Raw genomic sequence first — 16,983 nt, forward strand, 5'->3', positions numbered from 1 at the left:
AGGATATTTAATAAAAAAAACGTTACTATGGTCTTACCTTTACTTATTAATTAAGTCCATGCGCAGCTCCTTCTGATCAAAAGCATCAATAACTTGTTTATAGAAGTCTTCCTTATCTTTCTTCAGTTTTAAAAGTCTCTCTGTCTCGATGGAGATCTTCCTTTATTACCTCCTGCTTCGATTGAAAGTCCAGTTTAGAAAACGGTTTTATTTTAGATATGTAATCCTCCATGTTGAAAGTGCAAGCGAGAGGAAAAAATAAAGGATCGCTGCTCCCTCTTGCTGCTTGTTGTCACTTCTTCTGCAAACGAGTAGTCGCAAGAAGGATCACTAGCGCCCTCTACCACCAGGAGGCGGGAGTCATTAAATGACTCATATTTGACACACGCAGCTACGGTATATTAATAAAACATAACTGCTTACTGTTCTTTTTAGCATATTCAATAGCTTGGACCTTAAATCCTACTGAATAGCTCTTAATCTTCTTCCCTTTATGCAATTTCAAATTATTGAAATCAGCCTCCTCCATTTTGAAAATGACGACAGGTGAAGTGTCACTCGTGACGTGACGAGTTTGACTCGGCGGAAATTCTAGGGATATGGTAATAAAAATAATATTTTGCGAAACGAGTTTGACCCGGCGTTAATTCTAGGCAGGCGCAAACTATATACCCGGCGGCAATTCAAGGAAATACGGTATATATCAAAGTTTAAAACATATGACATTTTTTTCTGTCAAAATAGAAACAATGAAAATGTTTAGTAAGGAAGATGATGTATGCACATTATTCCCAGGCCACATTAAATGACGTGTTGGGCAGGATCTGTTTAACAGCTGTGCATTACGGGAAAGCCGTAGTTGTTGGCAGGTATGACAAAGAGACAGATCAAGATTTTCAACACACATTGTAGGTCAGAAAAAAACGAATAAAAACAGAAAATATTTTTTTTATATTTTTACAGAGATTAAAAAAAAGAGGCATTTCCGACTACAGAGGGAAAATTCCATGCCTGCTCCCATTTGAAATTGAATTGCTGAAATGAATTCCTTTTTGCACCATATTTGAATTGTTTGTGTTTCACCTGCAACTCTCACTGATACATGAGAAGAATATTGTATTGAAAAAGACATTCACCTCTTATCTTATGCCAGGTCACCGTGTCAATTAGATGTAATTCTCTGAAACACACAAGGCACAACAGTTCACATCTGCACTGGAATATACAACCAAAAAGCACAAAATGACAAAGTTAAACCATACACACATGCACGCACATGCACACACAAAAGGAAAGGTTCTAAATACCCCACATGTGGTCTTTGTTCAATCAATCAATCAATCTATGTTAATTTATGTAGCCCTAAATCACAAGTGTCTCAAAGGGCTGCACAAGCCACAACGACATCCTGGGCTCAGATCCCACATTAGGCCAAGGAAAAACTCAACCCAATGGGACGACAATGAGAATCCTTGGAGGCCAGGATTAGTTATTTAGAAGTAGCTAAAACACTGTGGATGGATGTTAGCTGCTAACTAGCTAGCCATGTCTTAAAGCACCACTTCCTGAGGGTGTTTCAGTGTTATAACCTCACCTTTATCTCTACTTTTTACACCAACATTTGTCCATTCTCCCTTTTCTGTCTACACAGCGTGTCTGCTTGTAAGTACTCTGTGTGTGTGCACTGCCCAACATGCTCCTCTGCTCAGCAATGTCATGACGTGACGACACGTCGTCATGCCCGGGAAGCGGTACTTTTGAAACAGAGTATAGTAGCGTTTTTGATTCATTAGTACAGCGATGTTATACTAGTAGCGCTATACTGAACAACCCGAGTACAGTCACAGGACAATGACACTCACACCAAACAGAGACAAGTCCGGACTGAGTGAAAGAGCCCTGGTTAGGTCTTCTTACCCAACGAGCAGGTAGATGAGAATGACGCAGGACAGGAAGAGACCTCTGCTGCTGCAGCGTGGGCCAAGAAGAAGAGTGAGGTAGCAGAGGACACTGAGCAGCATCACCCACAGCATGTGCAGGTCAAAGAAGAGGAAGAGGCTGGACATTCCAGCCAGCATGGACACCAGGTGATTCACCCAGGACACGCCCCCTAACAAACACAAATAGGAAACATGTCATGCAAACTGCAAAACTTTCACCCACAGTAGAGATCCACCCATATTTGTTTTTCAGGGCCGATACCAATCATTAGTAGTCAACGAGGCCGATACCAATTGTTAGTAGTCAATGAGGCCGTTACAGATTACTACTAGTCAATGAGGCCGATACCGATTGTTAGTAGTCAATGAGGCCGATTATTAGTAATCGATGAGGCTGATAATTGCTAGTCAATGAGGCCGATAATTAGTAGTCAATGAGGCCGATATAGATTATTAGTAGTCAATGAGGCCGATTATTAGTAGTCAATGAGGCTGATAATTAGTAGTCAATGAGGCCGATACCAATTATTAGTAGTCAATGAGACGATACCGATTATTAGTAGTCAATAAGGCCGATACCGATTATTAGCAGTCAATGAGGCCGATACAGATTATTAGTAGTCAAAGAGGCCGATCCCGATTACTAGTAGTCAGTGAGACCGATACCAATTACTAGTAGTCAATGAGACCGAAACCGATTATTAGTAGTCAATGAGGCCGATACAGATTATTAGTAGTCAATAAAGCCAATACAGATTATTAGTAGTCAAAGAGGCCGATCCCGATTACTAGTAGTCAGTGAGACCGATACCAATTACTAGTAGTCAATGAGACCGATACCAATTACTAGTAGTCAATGAGACCGATACAGATTATTAGTAGTCAATGAGGCCGATACAGATTATTAGTAGTCAATAAAGCCAATACAGATTATTAGTAGTCAATGAGGCCGATCCCGATTATTAGTGGTCAGTGAGACCGATACCAATTACTAGTAGTCAATGAGACCGAAACCGATTATTAGTAGTCAATGAGACCGATACCAATTACTAGTAGTCAATGAGGCCGATCCCGATTATTAGTAGTCAATGAGACCGATGCCGATTATTAGTAGTCAATGAGGCCGATACAGATTATTAGTAGTCAATGAGGCCGATACCGATTATTAGTAGTCAATGAGGCCGATACCGATTATTAGTAGTCAATGAGGCCGATACAGATTATTAGTAGTCAATGAGGCCGATTATTAGTAGTCAATGAGGCCGATAATTAGTAGTCAATGAGGCCGATACCAATTATTAGTAGTCAATGAGACGATACCGATTATTAGTAGTCAATAAGGCCGATACCGATTATTAGCAGTCAATGAGGCCGATACAGATTATTAGTAGTCAATGAGGCCGATACAGATTATTAGTAGTCAATGAGGCCGATCCCGATTACTAGTAGTCAGTGAGACCGATACCAATTACTAGTAGTCAATGAGACCGATACCGATTATTAGTAGTCAATGAGACCGATACCAATTACTAGTAGTCAATGAGACCGATACAGATTATTAGTAGTCAATGAAGCCGATACAGATTATTAGTAGTCAATAAAGCCAATACAGATTATTAGTAGTCAATGAGGCCGATCCCGATTATTAGTAGTCAGTGAGACCGATACCAATTACTAGTAGTCAATGAGACAGAAACCGATTATTAGTAGTCAATGAGACCGATACCAATTACTAGTAGTCAATGAGGCCGATCCCGATTATTAGTAGTCAGTGAGACCGATACCAATTACTAGTAGTCAATGAGACCGATGCCGATTATTAGTAGTCAATGAGGCCGATACAGATTGTTAGTAGTCAATGAGGCCGATACCGATTATTAGTAGTCAATGAGACCGATACCGATTATTAGCAGTCAATGAGGCCGATACCGATTATTAGTAGTCAATGAGGCCGATACAGATTATTAGTAGTCAATGAGGCCGATACCGATTAAATATTGATAAAAGTAGCTTTTTGAAAACAACCCAGACCATAATGGCAGACTCACGCAAAGCACTTTGGGTAAATGTACACCATATACGGTTGTACGGTATAAGTACAGTACCGCAATACAAATGAAACATATTCGGTACTATACCGCCTCTAAAAAGTACTGATACCTCACCACCCGCCCCCTCGTCGTTGTCACATCATGACATTGCTGGTTTACGAGCAGAGGAGCATGTTTGGCAGCGCACACACACAGAGTACTGTGTGTGTCTGCATGTATGCAGACACAGTGTGTAGACAGAAAAGGGAGAATGGACGCATTTTGGTGTAAAAAGTAAAGATAAAGGTGAAGTTCTAACACTGAAACACCCTCAGGAAGAGCTGCTTTAAGACATGGCTAGCGAGTTAGCAGCTATTATCCATCTGCAGTGTTTTAGCTACTTTTAAATCACTAATCGTGGTCTCCATGGCGAGAAATAAAGTATGTTTCTTACAAGTATCCCTACTACTGGAGGACCAGGAAAAGGTAAACATGCTTCACTACACACCGTAACTCACCGGCATCATCGCTAATGACGGCGTATCTGAATGTAAACAAATGCCACGGGTGGATCTACACCTTATATCCAATGATAATTATACCAGGTATAAGAGCGTAGCGAGTCGATACTACTATGATTACATTGATATTTTTAAGCATCACAAAATCTTTTTACGTTTTTTTCAAATTCATATTATGTTTATAAAGTCAGTAAATATGTCCCTGGAAACATGAGGACGTTGAATATGACCAATGTATGATCCTGTAACTACTTGGTATCGTATCGATACCTAAATGTGAGGTATCATCCAAAACTAATGTAAGGTATCAAAGAAGAGACGAATAAGTGATTATTACATTTGAACAGAAGTGTAGATAGAACATGTTAAAACAGAAAATAATCAGATATTAACAGTAAATGAATAAGTAGATTAATAATCCATTTTTACAGTTTGTCCCTCATAATGTGTAGAAAATAATAGGTGTATAAAAATGACACAATATGTTACTGCAGACTAATTAGGAGTCTTTGTTTGTTTACTTACTATTAAAAGACAAGTTATCTAGTATGTTCAATACTTTATTTAAGTATTACATTGCAATAATAAACATATGTTTCATGTACACTAAGATTTTTTGTTCCAAATAAGACAATAATGCAATTTTTTGTGGTCCCCTTTATTTGGAAAAGTATCTAAATACATTTATGTACGGGTACCAAAATATTTGGTATCAGGACAACGCTAATGTCATATATAGCTGACGACACACTTGGGAAAAACGTCACAAAATAAACAAATTCCAAACAGCTAGTTTACAAGAAGTATGACAGAGGGCAACATTATTTTATAAGTATCTCCGCAATGCCTCCACGGTTTGATTTCTGATGCAGATCTCAAAGACACCACAGCAGGTACTAATGGGTAAGAAAAAGTTTTGCATAATACGACCACTTTAAGACAGTGCTGCAACCGGACGTAATGTCACATGCAACAAAAGGTATCGAAGCTACAAATCAGTTTTATTTACATGTGTGAAAAAACGGCTTCCAAACTCTGAATCGGTACACATCATTCCCTTAAAAGGCAGGGGTCTCAGAATCGCGGCCCGCGAGACGTTATTTTGCGGCCACCACCTTAATATGAAAGTTTATTGTTAGTGCGGCCAGCGAGTTTTATATGAATGGCGCTTGACAGAAATCGACCAATCACGGTGTGGTATATGGCTGTCGAGGGCTGAACATTGACGTCACTTGCGTGATGAAAGCAGAGAAACGTTTTTCCGCTTTTCCACTAGACCCGCACACGCTCTTCTTCCCTCCCTTGCCCGCCTGCTTGCTCTCTCGCCCACCTGCTCACTCGCTCTCTCTCTCTATCACTGTATGTGTGTCTCTTTCTCGCTTCCTCCCCTGGCGCTGCTGTAAAGAGTCCGGGGCGGGGAAACGAGCGGTCCGCAGCTTCCGTAGCACTCCGCCGAAGGACCGAGCGACAATACAAAACTGTGGTGCACTGGACCCCAGCGCTGATACTCCGGCAGAGAGTCACTGGGCGAATCGGACGTGTAACACGTCAGTCGTGATGTTAGCCCGATGCAACCGTACCTGTAAACTCCACGGCGAGCAACCCACCCCTGTTGGCTCCTGACTGAGACGATTTTTGTTATTTGGGTCAAAAATGGCTCTTTCAACGTTCTGGGTTGCCTACCCCTGCGTTAGTGGAACAGCGGCAAAATGAGTGAAAATGACGTTGCCATGGAGACAAGGGTTTTCCTACGTGCCTGGCATCAGTCACACCTCGACACCTGTCCGTCAGTAAAAACAGTCCCCGATAACCTGGACCAATTCAAACCTTTATTCGTGTTTTTTATTGTTTAATTTGCAATGCCTCACATTCATTCATTTATATTTTGATTTTATTTTGTGTTGAAAATAAAAATAAAGACATCTAAAAATATATCTTTTTAAGAAATCTTTTCTTGCGGCCCAGCCTCACCCAGACTCTGCATCCAGTGGCCCCCAGGTGAATTGAGTTTGAGACCACTGCTTAAACGAGATGTTCAAAAGACTCGATTCATTCCCGAAAGTTCCATCTCTATTATCTCATCTCAGGTAGTTGAAGTGATGCTCACCCAATCTGAAGAGCAGCCTGCTGATGAGACAAATGAGCAGCAGCTGCCAGACCTGCTGAATGCCTTGCTGGAGGGTACTGAGTCCACAGCTCTCAGCCAGCTCCATCCACACCTGGAGCCTGCTGGGCCAGTCCATGGTGCAACTGCAAAGACATTACATGCACTTATGTTACCTTGTCAAAACAAAACCTAAACACATTTTCCCCCACTTTTGGGCATGCAGTGTTTGATTCTAATACCGTACTGTCGCCTCTTTTCAAGAACATTCTTATGACTTAGATTACCGGGTCCCCAACCAGGGACCGGTTTAATGTAGGCATTATTATTATTACGGAACAGCCTTTCATGTGTGGCAGACAAATACAGCAAAAATAAATGCATGGAAAAAATAACACACACTAAACTCTGAATTAGTGGGAGCTTGTTTCTGTGTGAGGAGATGGTCCCCGGAAGGTTGATGGTATATACCTATATCACTACAGTATATACCATTAACTTGTTGGGTATTGCAGATGGAAATTAGCCTCTGGCTACAATCTGGCATATTTACATTGTAGATGTTTATTAATGGGCTTCACGGTGGGAGAGGGGTTAGTACGTCTGCCTCACAATACGAAGGTCCTGAGTAGTCCTCGGTTCAATCCCGGGCTCGGGTTCTTTCTGTGTGGAGTTTGCATGTCCTCCCCGTGACTGCATGGGTTCCCTCCGGGTATTCCGGCTTCCTCCCACCTCCAAAGACATGCACCTGGGGATAAGTTGATTGGCAACACTAAATGGTCCCTAGTGTGTGAATGTGAATGTTGTCTGTCTATCTGTGTTGGCCCTGCGACTTGTCCAGGGTGTAAGCCGCCTTCCAACCGTTTGTAGCTGAGATATGCACCAGCGCCCCCCACGACTCCAAAGAGCAATAAGCGATAGAAAATGGATGGATGGATGGATGAATGGATGTGTTTATTAATGTGCATTAAGTGGTGCATGTAAAAAAAGATAATAAAATATAATGACGCAAATATTGAAAGAATTGCGTGTGAATGCTCCAATGCTGAAGTTGAACTGAAATCCTGGAATTTTTTTTTAGAATTGTTGAAGTCGAGCACACAATTTCCAAGCAGGGTGAATATTTTGAAGTTGGAACCGTTTGAATCAGATGAAAAATGTGGGAGTTGTGGAACCTAAGATTGGGAATTTCCCCAAAATTTGGGAATTTCTGGAAAAGCGGGAGTTTTTTTTTTTTAATGGTAAACAAAATAAGTGAATTGAATGTCCTGAATGAGTTTTCAAATTGGTAGAGAAATGTTGAAGTAGTAACATGTTGAGTTGAAAAATGGTGTTACGAAATTCCTGGAATTTTGGGAAAACTGGGAATTTTTCCAGTTCAAAAAAAAACTTTGGTTTTTGTGCTGAGTAAGGGGAATGTTTTGACAGTGGAACGGTTGAAATGCGTTGAAAAATATGGAATTAGTAGTCACCAGAAAAAAGGGCGGAAATAGGGCTTTGGAAAACCAGGAATTCTGGAATATCTTGGAATTTTTTTGAACTTGGAGAAAAAAGGTAGTTTAAATTTCCAGGATGGTGGAATGTGTTGAGGTGGAATGGTTTGAATCGGTTGACAAATGTGGAAATGGTGTAAGTTTGAAAAATGGCCAATTCATTTTGAATGGGAAAAAAGTCCCGAAAAACCTGGAATTCTGGCAAATCTGGGAATTTCAATCAATCAATCAATGTTTATTTATATAGCTCCAAATCACAAATGTCTCAAAGGACTGCACAAATCATTACGACTACAACATCCTCGGAAGAACCCACAAAAGGGCAAGGAAAACTCACACCCAGTGGGCAGGGAGAATTCACATCCAGTGGGACGCCAGTGACAATGCTGACTATGAGAAACCTTGGAGAGGACCTCAGATGTGGGCAACCCCCCCCCCCTCTAGGGGACCGAAAGCAATGGATGTCGAGCGGGTCTAACATGATACTGTGAAAGTTCAATCCATAGTGGCTCCAAGACAGCAGCGAGAGTCCCGTCCACAGGAAACCATCTCAAGCGGATCAGCAGCGTAGAGATGTCCCCAACCGATACAGGCGAGCGGTCCATCCTGGGTCCCGACGAGCGGTCCATCCTGGGTCTCGACTCTGGACAGTCAGTACTTCATCCATGGTCATCGGACCGGACCCCCTCCACAAGGGAGGGGGGGACATAGGAGAAAGAAAAGAAGCGGCAGATCAACTGGTCTAAAAAGGAGGTCTATTTAAAGGCTAGAGTATACAGATGAGTTTTAAGATGAGACTTAAATGCTTCTACTGAGGTAGCATCTCGAACTGTTACCGGGAGGGCATTCCAGAGTACTGGAGCCCGAACGGAAAACGCTCTATAGCCCGCAGACTTTTTTTGAGCTCTAGGAATCACTAATAAGCCGGAGTCTTTTGAACGCAAATTTCTTGCCGGGACATACGGTACAATACAATCGGCAAGATAGGCTGGAGCTAGACCGTGTAGTATTTTATACCTAAGTAGTAAAACCTTAAAGTCACATCTTAAGTGCACAGGAAGCCAGTGCAGGTGAGCCAGTACAGGCGTAATATGATCAAACTTTCTTGTTCTTGTCAAAAGTCTAGCAGCCGCATTTTGTACCAACTGTAATCTTTTTTTTTTTTTTGTCAAGGGAAAGCCCGCGATTCCCAAACAGGATGAACAGTTTGAAGTTTGAACGGTTTCAATCGGGTGAAAAATGTGGAAGGTAGAGCACGCCAAAATCTGGAGAAGAAGAAGTTGAATAAATAGAAGAATTTTGGTGTAGAAAACCATGTGTGCTATCATGTTACGAACATTCACACAGTAACAAATGGCAACTTCCCATTATGAGTTTTATTACACATCTGTGAAAAAGCTTCCTGGTGTGTTTAGCGGGACAGGCGACATTTAACTCCGAGAAAATGCACTCATTTATCAAATATCTAATGTTTCTCTGAGGCCCGGTAGAAAGTGCGTCACAGACCAGTGCTGGTCCTCGGCCCGGCGGTTGGGGACCACTCATTTATATCTTCACTTAACACACACATACATATATACAAACATACATATACACATACTGTACATTTACAAGTGCATATACATACGTACACTCATGCACATAATAACGTTTCATCAAACATAAATTAACGTTGTTGCCCTAAGGTAAACTGGCTAACACAAGGCACACTGACAAAGCTTAAGCTATTCTTACTATAACAATCTACAAGGTTAATGTACGTTGCTTCTCTTTCTTACCCCCCATTTTTCTGCTTTCTTTTGTATCTCCAGTTATCATTATTTATATATATTGTTGCATTTGAACAACTGTATTGTCGATAATAGAGGTCAATTATTGGTATTGTTCATTATCATTAGCGCTATTTCTATTGGTATTTGTATTGCTCCATTTGTAGTGTAACAATGCTCATTGTCATTTCTGTATTATTATTTATTTCACTAACTGCTTATTTGCTATCACTTTTACCATCATAATTGTACATATCGTATTTGCTGATGTTGCTCTATTGTTGTTGTTATTGTTATGTTTGCTGTTGTTCTTGTTTTCTCTCTGTCTTATCACCCTCTTGTCCCCACAATTTCCCCCTCTGTGTTCCTTTTTTTCTCTTTCTATCCTCTCCTGCTCCGGCCCAGCTGCACCAAATGATAATATAAATATATATATTAAAGTAAAATACAAATCAGGCAACAAGAGAAGTATCCCACACTTCTTTTTTGTAAATTCAATCTGAACAGCCGATATCGGCACCTACATAAACTATATCAGTGCTTTTCAACCACTGTGCCGCGGCACACTACCTTGAGACACAGTCTAGTGTGTCGTGGAAGATTATCTACTTTCATCTATTTGGGTTAAAAATGTTTTTTGCAAAGCAGTAATTATAGTCTGCAAATGTTGTGTTGTTGTTGAGTGTCAGTGTTGTCTAGAGCTGGGAAGAGTAACCGCGTAATACTCTTCCATATCAGTAGGTGGCAGGCGGTAGTTAATTGCTTAATAGATGTCAGAAACAGCAGGTAAAAAGGTGTCCAATGCTTTAACCAAAAATAAACAAAAGGTGAGTACCCCTAAGAAAAGGCATTGAAGTTTAGGGAAGGTTATGCAGAATGGAACTAAAACTGAACTTACTACAAAATAAAAAAAAACTGAATGCTGGACGACAGCAAAGACTTACTGTGGACAAAGACGGCGGCCACAAAGTACTTTCGAACATGACACGACAATCAACAATGTCCCCACAAAGAAGGATAAAAGCAACTGAAATATTTGTATTTGCTAAAACAAAGTATCCATCCATCCATCATCTTCCGCTTATCCGAGGTCGGGTCGCGGGGGCAGCAGCCTAAGCAGGGAAGCCCAGACTTCCCTATCTCTAGCCACTTCGTCTAGCTCTTCCCGGGGGATCCCGAGGCGTTCCCAGGCCAGCCGGGAGACATAGTCTTTCCAACGTGTCCTGGGTCACGTTGGAAAACAAAGTAGATGCGGGAAATATCGCTCAAATGAAGACATGGAACTGCTACAGGAAAATACCAAAAAAAGAGAAAAATGCATCAAAATAGGAGCGCAAGACAAGAACTAAAACACTGCACACAGGAAAGCAGCAAAAAAGTGCGTCCCGGGAGCCATTTGCGGCCCGCAGGTCATTCTTTAACGGCTCTTGTAAAAAAACAATTGAAAAAAAAAAAAAACATAAAAAGTGGTATAAAAGCGCAAACAGGTAAAATGTAACAAGAAAATGTTGCAATGCTTTCATAACACAAAGCTGCCCTGCAGGCTGTTTCTGTCTTTAAAACATAATAATGAATCAAAATCAATGTCATTTTGAATTATTGACCCATTCAAGGCTTCAATTACGTCACATTAAATATTCCACTTTGAGATATTTTTTGGGGAAAATGTTGCATTTTTTGTGTTTTGCCATATAAAAAACTGAGCTGTTTTTTCAAAGAAGGGCCTAAATCATCTGAGGTCCTCTCCAAGGTTTCTCATAGTCAGCATTGTCACTGGCGTCCCACTGGATGTGAATTCTCCCTGCCCACTGGGTGTGAGTTTTCCTTGCCCTTTTGTGGGTTCTTCCGGGGATGTTGTAGTCGTAATGATTTGTGCAGTCCTTTGAGACATTTGTGATTTGGGGCTATATAAATAAACATTGATTGATTTATTGAATGCAAAACTTGTTTGGGTTCCTATTAAAAGGTTAATTTTTTCAACCTCGGCCCGCTGCTTTGTTCAGTTTTAAATTTTGGCCCACTCTGTATTTGAGTTTGACACCCCTGATCTAGACATTTAAAACTTGAATAATAATGAAAATGGTAATACTGAATAATGACACGGCTTCACGGTGGAAGAGGGGTTAGTGCGTCTGCCTCACAATACGAAGGTCCTGCAATCCTGGGTTCAAATCCAGGCTCGGGATCTTTCTGTGTGGAGTTTGCATGTTCTCCCCGTGAATGCGTGGGTTCCCTCCGGGTACTCCGGCTTCCTCCCACTTCCAAAGACATGCACCTGGGGATAGGCCCCTCCCACTTCCAAAGACATGCACCTGGGGATAGGCCCCTCCCACCTCCAAAGACATGCACCTGGGGATAGGTTGATTGGCAACACTAAATTGGCCCTACTGTGTGAATGTGAGTGTGAATGTTGTCTGTCTATCTGTGTTGGCCCTGCGATGAGGTGGCGACTTGTCCAGGGTGTACCCCGCCTTCCGCCCAATTGTAGCTGAGATAGGCGCCAGCGACCCCCGCGACCCCAAAAGGGAATAAGCGGTAGAAAATGGATGGATGGGATGACATTTTTAATATTTTTTTTACCAAAAGCTTTACTGGTCCCCGGGATCATAACTGAGTGGAGGCCTGAATGTATATTTTTTATACATAAATTGTATTGGTTTTTAAAATAAAAAAATATGAAAATGGCCCCCGCTTGATCTGATTTTTCAGTGTGCGGCCCTCAGTGGAAAAAGTTTGGACACCCCTGGTCTACTAAGTTTCGCTTTTTTTTTTTTTTTTTTAATGTTATATGCTGGTGATGTGCCTCTGGATTTTTCAACTCAAAAAATGTGCCTTGGCTCCAAAAATGTTGCAAAACACTGAACTTTATGATTTGTCTGAGAAGCTGGACAGGACAACAAAACAAACAAAAACAACAACAACAAAACTTAACACACATTTTGCCAACAACAACAACAACAGCCACTGACAATGTGTAGAGTTACTTTCATTAATACCAATATTGTGTTTTTAAACCGCCAAAATGCATTTGTCACGAAAGAAGTATATTGAAGAAAGTGTAGTCTTAAAGTGATAATGTCGTCAGTACAGTTGACTCACTTTGCCTTCAGCTGCCGGACTAAAATAGTCAAGTTAAACGTGTTGACTTACTTTATTGGCCAGAAAGTCAACTCTCCAATCCCGGGAAGAAGATTCTTACATGTTGTTGCACTGATGTGTTGTTGTTGTTCGAGCAGCACAAAGATGGACACGACTGCAACATTTTGGAGCGGGCGCGCCAAAGACCTGCGGGCGGAAGTGGCTTCGAAATAACACAGCGCCCACTAGCGTGCCGGAGTCTTCTTCTTCTTCTTCTTCTTCTTTTGTTTTTATGGCGGTTGGCAAGCAACCTTCTGGTGTGCATTACCGCCACCTACTGTAATGGAGTGTGGACCGAGGTGGATCCCTACTCTATATTCTTTTACTTAACCCAGTGTTTTTTAAATATGTGTATATTGCTTTATATCCTATGTTTTCTGAATGCAATCCTAATATATCTCCCACTTCTAACCTAATATTTTCTTTTGCTAACTTATTTTCCAGTATTTGTCTTTCTCTATTATATTTCCTACATTGTATTAAGACATGGTCAACATTTTCTATCTGGTGGCAAAAATCACACAGCCCTGTAGTATGTTTGCCTATCAATTTTAGTGAACTATTTAGATATGTATGTCCTAATCTCATTCTAGTAATAATGTCTTCTTCTTTCCTATTTCTACCCCCTCCTCTCATTACACCTACTTTCCTCTGGACTTTGTAAAACTCTCTACCTTTTGTTTCCTTATTCCAATTATCCTGCCACTTTTTATTGTGTTCTATCTTAATGATGCTCTTCACTTCTTCTTTACTGTGCTTCATCTCCATGTTTACTTCTGTTTTAGTGGTTGCTTGTTTTGCGTATCTATCAGCTAACTCATTTCCCTCAACTCCTACATGAGCAGGAACCCAGAGAAATGTTACCACACCCATCCATCCATCCATCATCTTCCGCTTATCCGAGGTCGGGTCGCGGGGGCAGCAGCCTAAGCAGGGAAGCCCAGACTTCCCTCTCCCCAGCCACTTCGTCTAGCTCTTCCCGGGGGATCCCGAGGCGTTCCCAGGCCAGCCGGGAGACATCGTCTTCCCAACGTGTCCTGGGTCTTCCCCGTGGCCTTCTACCGGTTGGACGTGCCCTAAGCACCTCCCTAGGGAGGCGTTCGGGTGGCATCCTGACCAGATGCCCGAACCACCTCATCTGGCTCCTCTCCATGTGGAGGAGCAGCGGCTTTACTTTGAGTTCCTCCCGGATGGCAGAGCTTCTCACCCTATCTCTAAGGGAGAGCCCCGCCACACGGCGGAGGAAACTCATTTGGGCCGCTTGTACCCGTGATCTTATCCTTTCGGTCATGACCCAAAGCTCATGACCATAGGTGAGGATGGGAACGTAGATCGACCGGTAAATTGAGAGCTTTACCTTCCGGCTCAGCTCCTTCTTCACCACAACGGACCGGTACAACGTCCGCATTACTGAAGACGCCGCACCGATCCGCCTGTCGATCTCTTTTGCTAACTTATTTTCCAGTATTTCTCTTTCTCTATTATATTTCCTACATTGTATTAAGACATGGTCAACATTTTCTATCTGGTGGCAAAAATCACACAGCCCTGTAGTATGTTTGCCTATCAATTTTAGTGAACTATTTAGATATGTATGTCCTAATCTCATTCTAGTAATAATGTCTTCTTCTTTCCTATTTCTACCCCCTCCTCTCATTACACCTACTTTCCTCTGGACTTTGTAAAACTCTCTACCTTTTGTTTCCTTATTCCAATTATCCTGCCACTTTTTATTGTGTTCTATCTTAATGATGCTCTTCACTTCTTCTTTACTGTGCTTCATCTCCATGTTTACTTCTGTTTTAGTGGTTGCTTGTTTTGTGTATTTATCAGCTAACTCATTTCCCTCAACTCCTACATGAGCAGGAACCCAGAGAAATGTTACCACACCTCCCGCTTTATTTATTCTGTAGATTGCCTGAACTATTTCATAAACTATATCTAGTCTTGTGTCTGATGTTATGTTTTTTATGCTCGTCAATGCACTGCTGGAGTCCGAGCACACGACTACTTTCCTAGCTTTGTTTTCCTCTATCCAGTTAACTGCCATATAAATTGCTACCAATTCCCCCGTAAAAACAGATAGTTTATCACTAATTCTTTTATTCAACACTATATTTCTCTGTGGGATAACTGCAGCAGCTCCTACTTTACTATTTATAGTTTTTGATGCATCTGTGTATATCATAATATTATCAAAAAACATTTCCTCAATAGCGTGCCGGAGTGGATTTACACCACTCTTTTCTCTGACAATTCTGGGGTGTCCAAAGTGCGGCCCGCAGGTCATTTTTTAACGGCCCCACGGCACATTTAAAAATACTATGGAAAAAAATAAAAAACACAAAAAGTGGTGTAAAAGAGCAAACAGGTGAAATGTGACAAGAAAATGTCGCAATGTTGACTCTAATAACACAAAGCTGCCATGCAGTCTGTTTCTTTCTTTAAAATAAAAATAGTGAATCAAAATCAATTATGACTTATTGACCGATTCAAGGCTCCAATTTCTTCACATTAAATATTCCACTTTCAGATATTTTTGGGGGCTAATGTTGCATATTTTGTGTTTGCCATATAAAAAACTGAGCGTTTTTTTTTTTTTTAAAAGGGCCTAAAACAGACGAACAAAAAACATAAACTACAAAAAAAACTTATAATTGACGAATACATCTGAAGTTGATCTCGAGACCATTGTGTTAAAAGTAAACAGTAAAAAAAAAGTATTATTTATTTTTTAACACTTTAATGAGTAGGACCCTTTTGGATCAGTGTGTTTTGTTTTTAAGTATCATTGCACAAAAAATAACCGTGAATTAAAATCAATGGTGTTATGAGTTGTTGACCTTTTTACGGCTCCAATTAGGATATACGTGATCTCAAATATTCTACTTAAAAATTTAATTGGGTGAAAATATTGCATAAATTGTTTTTTTCCCATAAAAAAAACATGGTTTTCTTTGACAAAAGGGCATACAACTTAAATCTTTAATAACGTCATATTGACGGATAGACTTAATGTTGATCTAGAGCAGGAGTCAGCAACCTTTTTGAAAGCAAGAGCTACTTCTTGGGTACTGATTAATGTAAAAGGCTACCAGTTTGATACACACTTAAATAAATTGCCAGAAATAGCCAATTTGCTCAATTTACCTTTAATAAATAAATCCATACATATAAAAATTGGGTATTTCTGTCTGTCATTCCATCGTACATTTTTTTTCCTTTTACGGAAGGTTTTTTTTGTAGAGAATAAATGATGAAAAAAACACTTAATTTGACAATTTAAAAGAGGCGAAAACACACAAAAAAATGAAAAATTAAATTTTGGAACATAGTTTAAAATTCAACCGAAAAAAAAATGAAGAGAAAAGCTAGCTAATTCGAATCTTTTTTAAAAAAAATTAAAAAAGAATTTATGGAACATCATTAGTCATTTTTCCTGATTAAGATTAATTTTAGAATTTTGATGACATGTTTTAAATAGCTTCAAATCCAATCTGCACTTTGTTAGAATATATAACAAATTGGACCAAGCTATATTTCTAACAAAGACAAATCATTATTTCTTCTAGATTTTCCAGAACAAAAATTTTAAAAGAAATTCAGAAGACTTTGAAATAAGATTTTAATTTGATTTTTTTTAGATTTGCCGGAACAATATTTTAAACATTTTAATCATAATAAGTTTGAAGAAATATTTCACAAATATTTTTCGTCGAAAAAACGGAAGCTAAAATGAAGAATTAAACTAAAATGTATTTATTATTCTTTACAATAAACAAAAAATACTTGAACATTGATTTCAATTGTCAGGAAAAAAGAGGAAGGAATTTAAAAGGTAAAAAGGTATATGAGTTTAAAAATCCTAAAATCATTTTTAAAGTTGTATTTTTTCTCTAAAATTGTCTTTTTGAAAGTTATAAGAAGCAAAGTAAAAAAATAAATGAATTTATTTAAACAAGTGAAGACCAAGTCTTAAAACTATTTT

General features: G+C 40.0%; 1 protein-coding gene across 2 annotated transcripts in view; it reads right to left on the bottom strand.

Annotated features, from left to right (window-relative positions):
• The window catches only part of LOC133554068 (protein-serine O-palmitoleoyltransferase porcupine-like), a 37,167-nt gene extending 23,993 nt beyond the window's left edge, over positions 1 to 13,174 (bottom strand). For both annotated transcript variants that reach the window (XM_061902447.1, XM_061902446.1), the window contains exons 1-4: positions 13,008 to 13,174; positions 6,599 to 6,741; positions 1,918 to 2,110; positions 1,137 to 1,180 (exon numbers count right to left, since the gene is read on the bottom strand). In XM_061902447.1, coding sequence (XP_061758431.1) covers positions 1,137 to 1,180; positions 1,918 to 2,110; positions 6,599 to 6,734 — 373 coding nt within the window. In that variant the 5' untranslated portion in view covers positions 6,735 to 6,741; positions 13,008 to 13,174. The remainder of the gene's footprint in view (positions 1 to 1,136; positions 1,181 to 1,917; positions 2,111 to 6,598; positions 6,742 to 13,007) is intronic.
• Positions 13,175 to 16,983: the final 3,809 nt, after the last annotated feature.

This window comes from Nerophis ophidion, linkage group LG06, assembly GCF_033978795.1.
Source record: "Nerophis ophidion isolate RoL-2023_Sa linkage group LG06, RoL_Noph_v1.0, whole genome shotgun sequence".
Taxonomy (NCBI): Eukaryota; Metazoa; Chordata; class Actinopteri; order Syngnathiformes; family Syngnathidae; genus Nerophis; species Nerophis ophidion.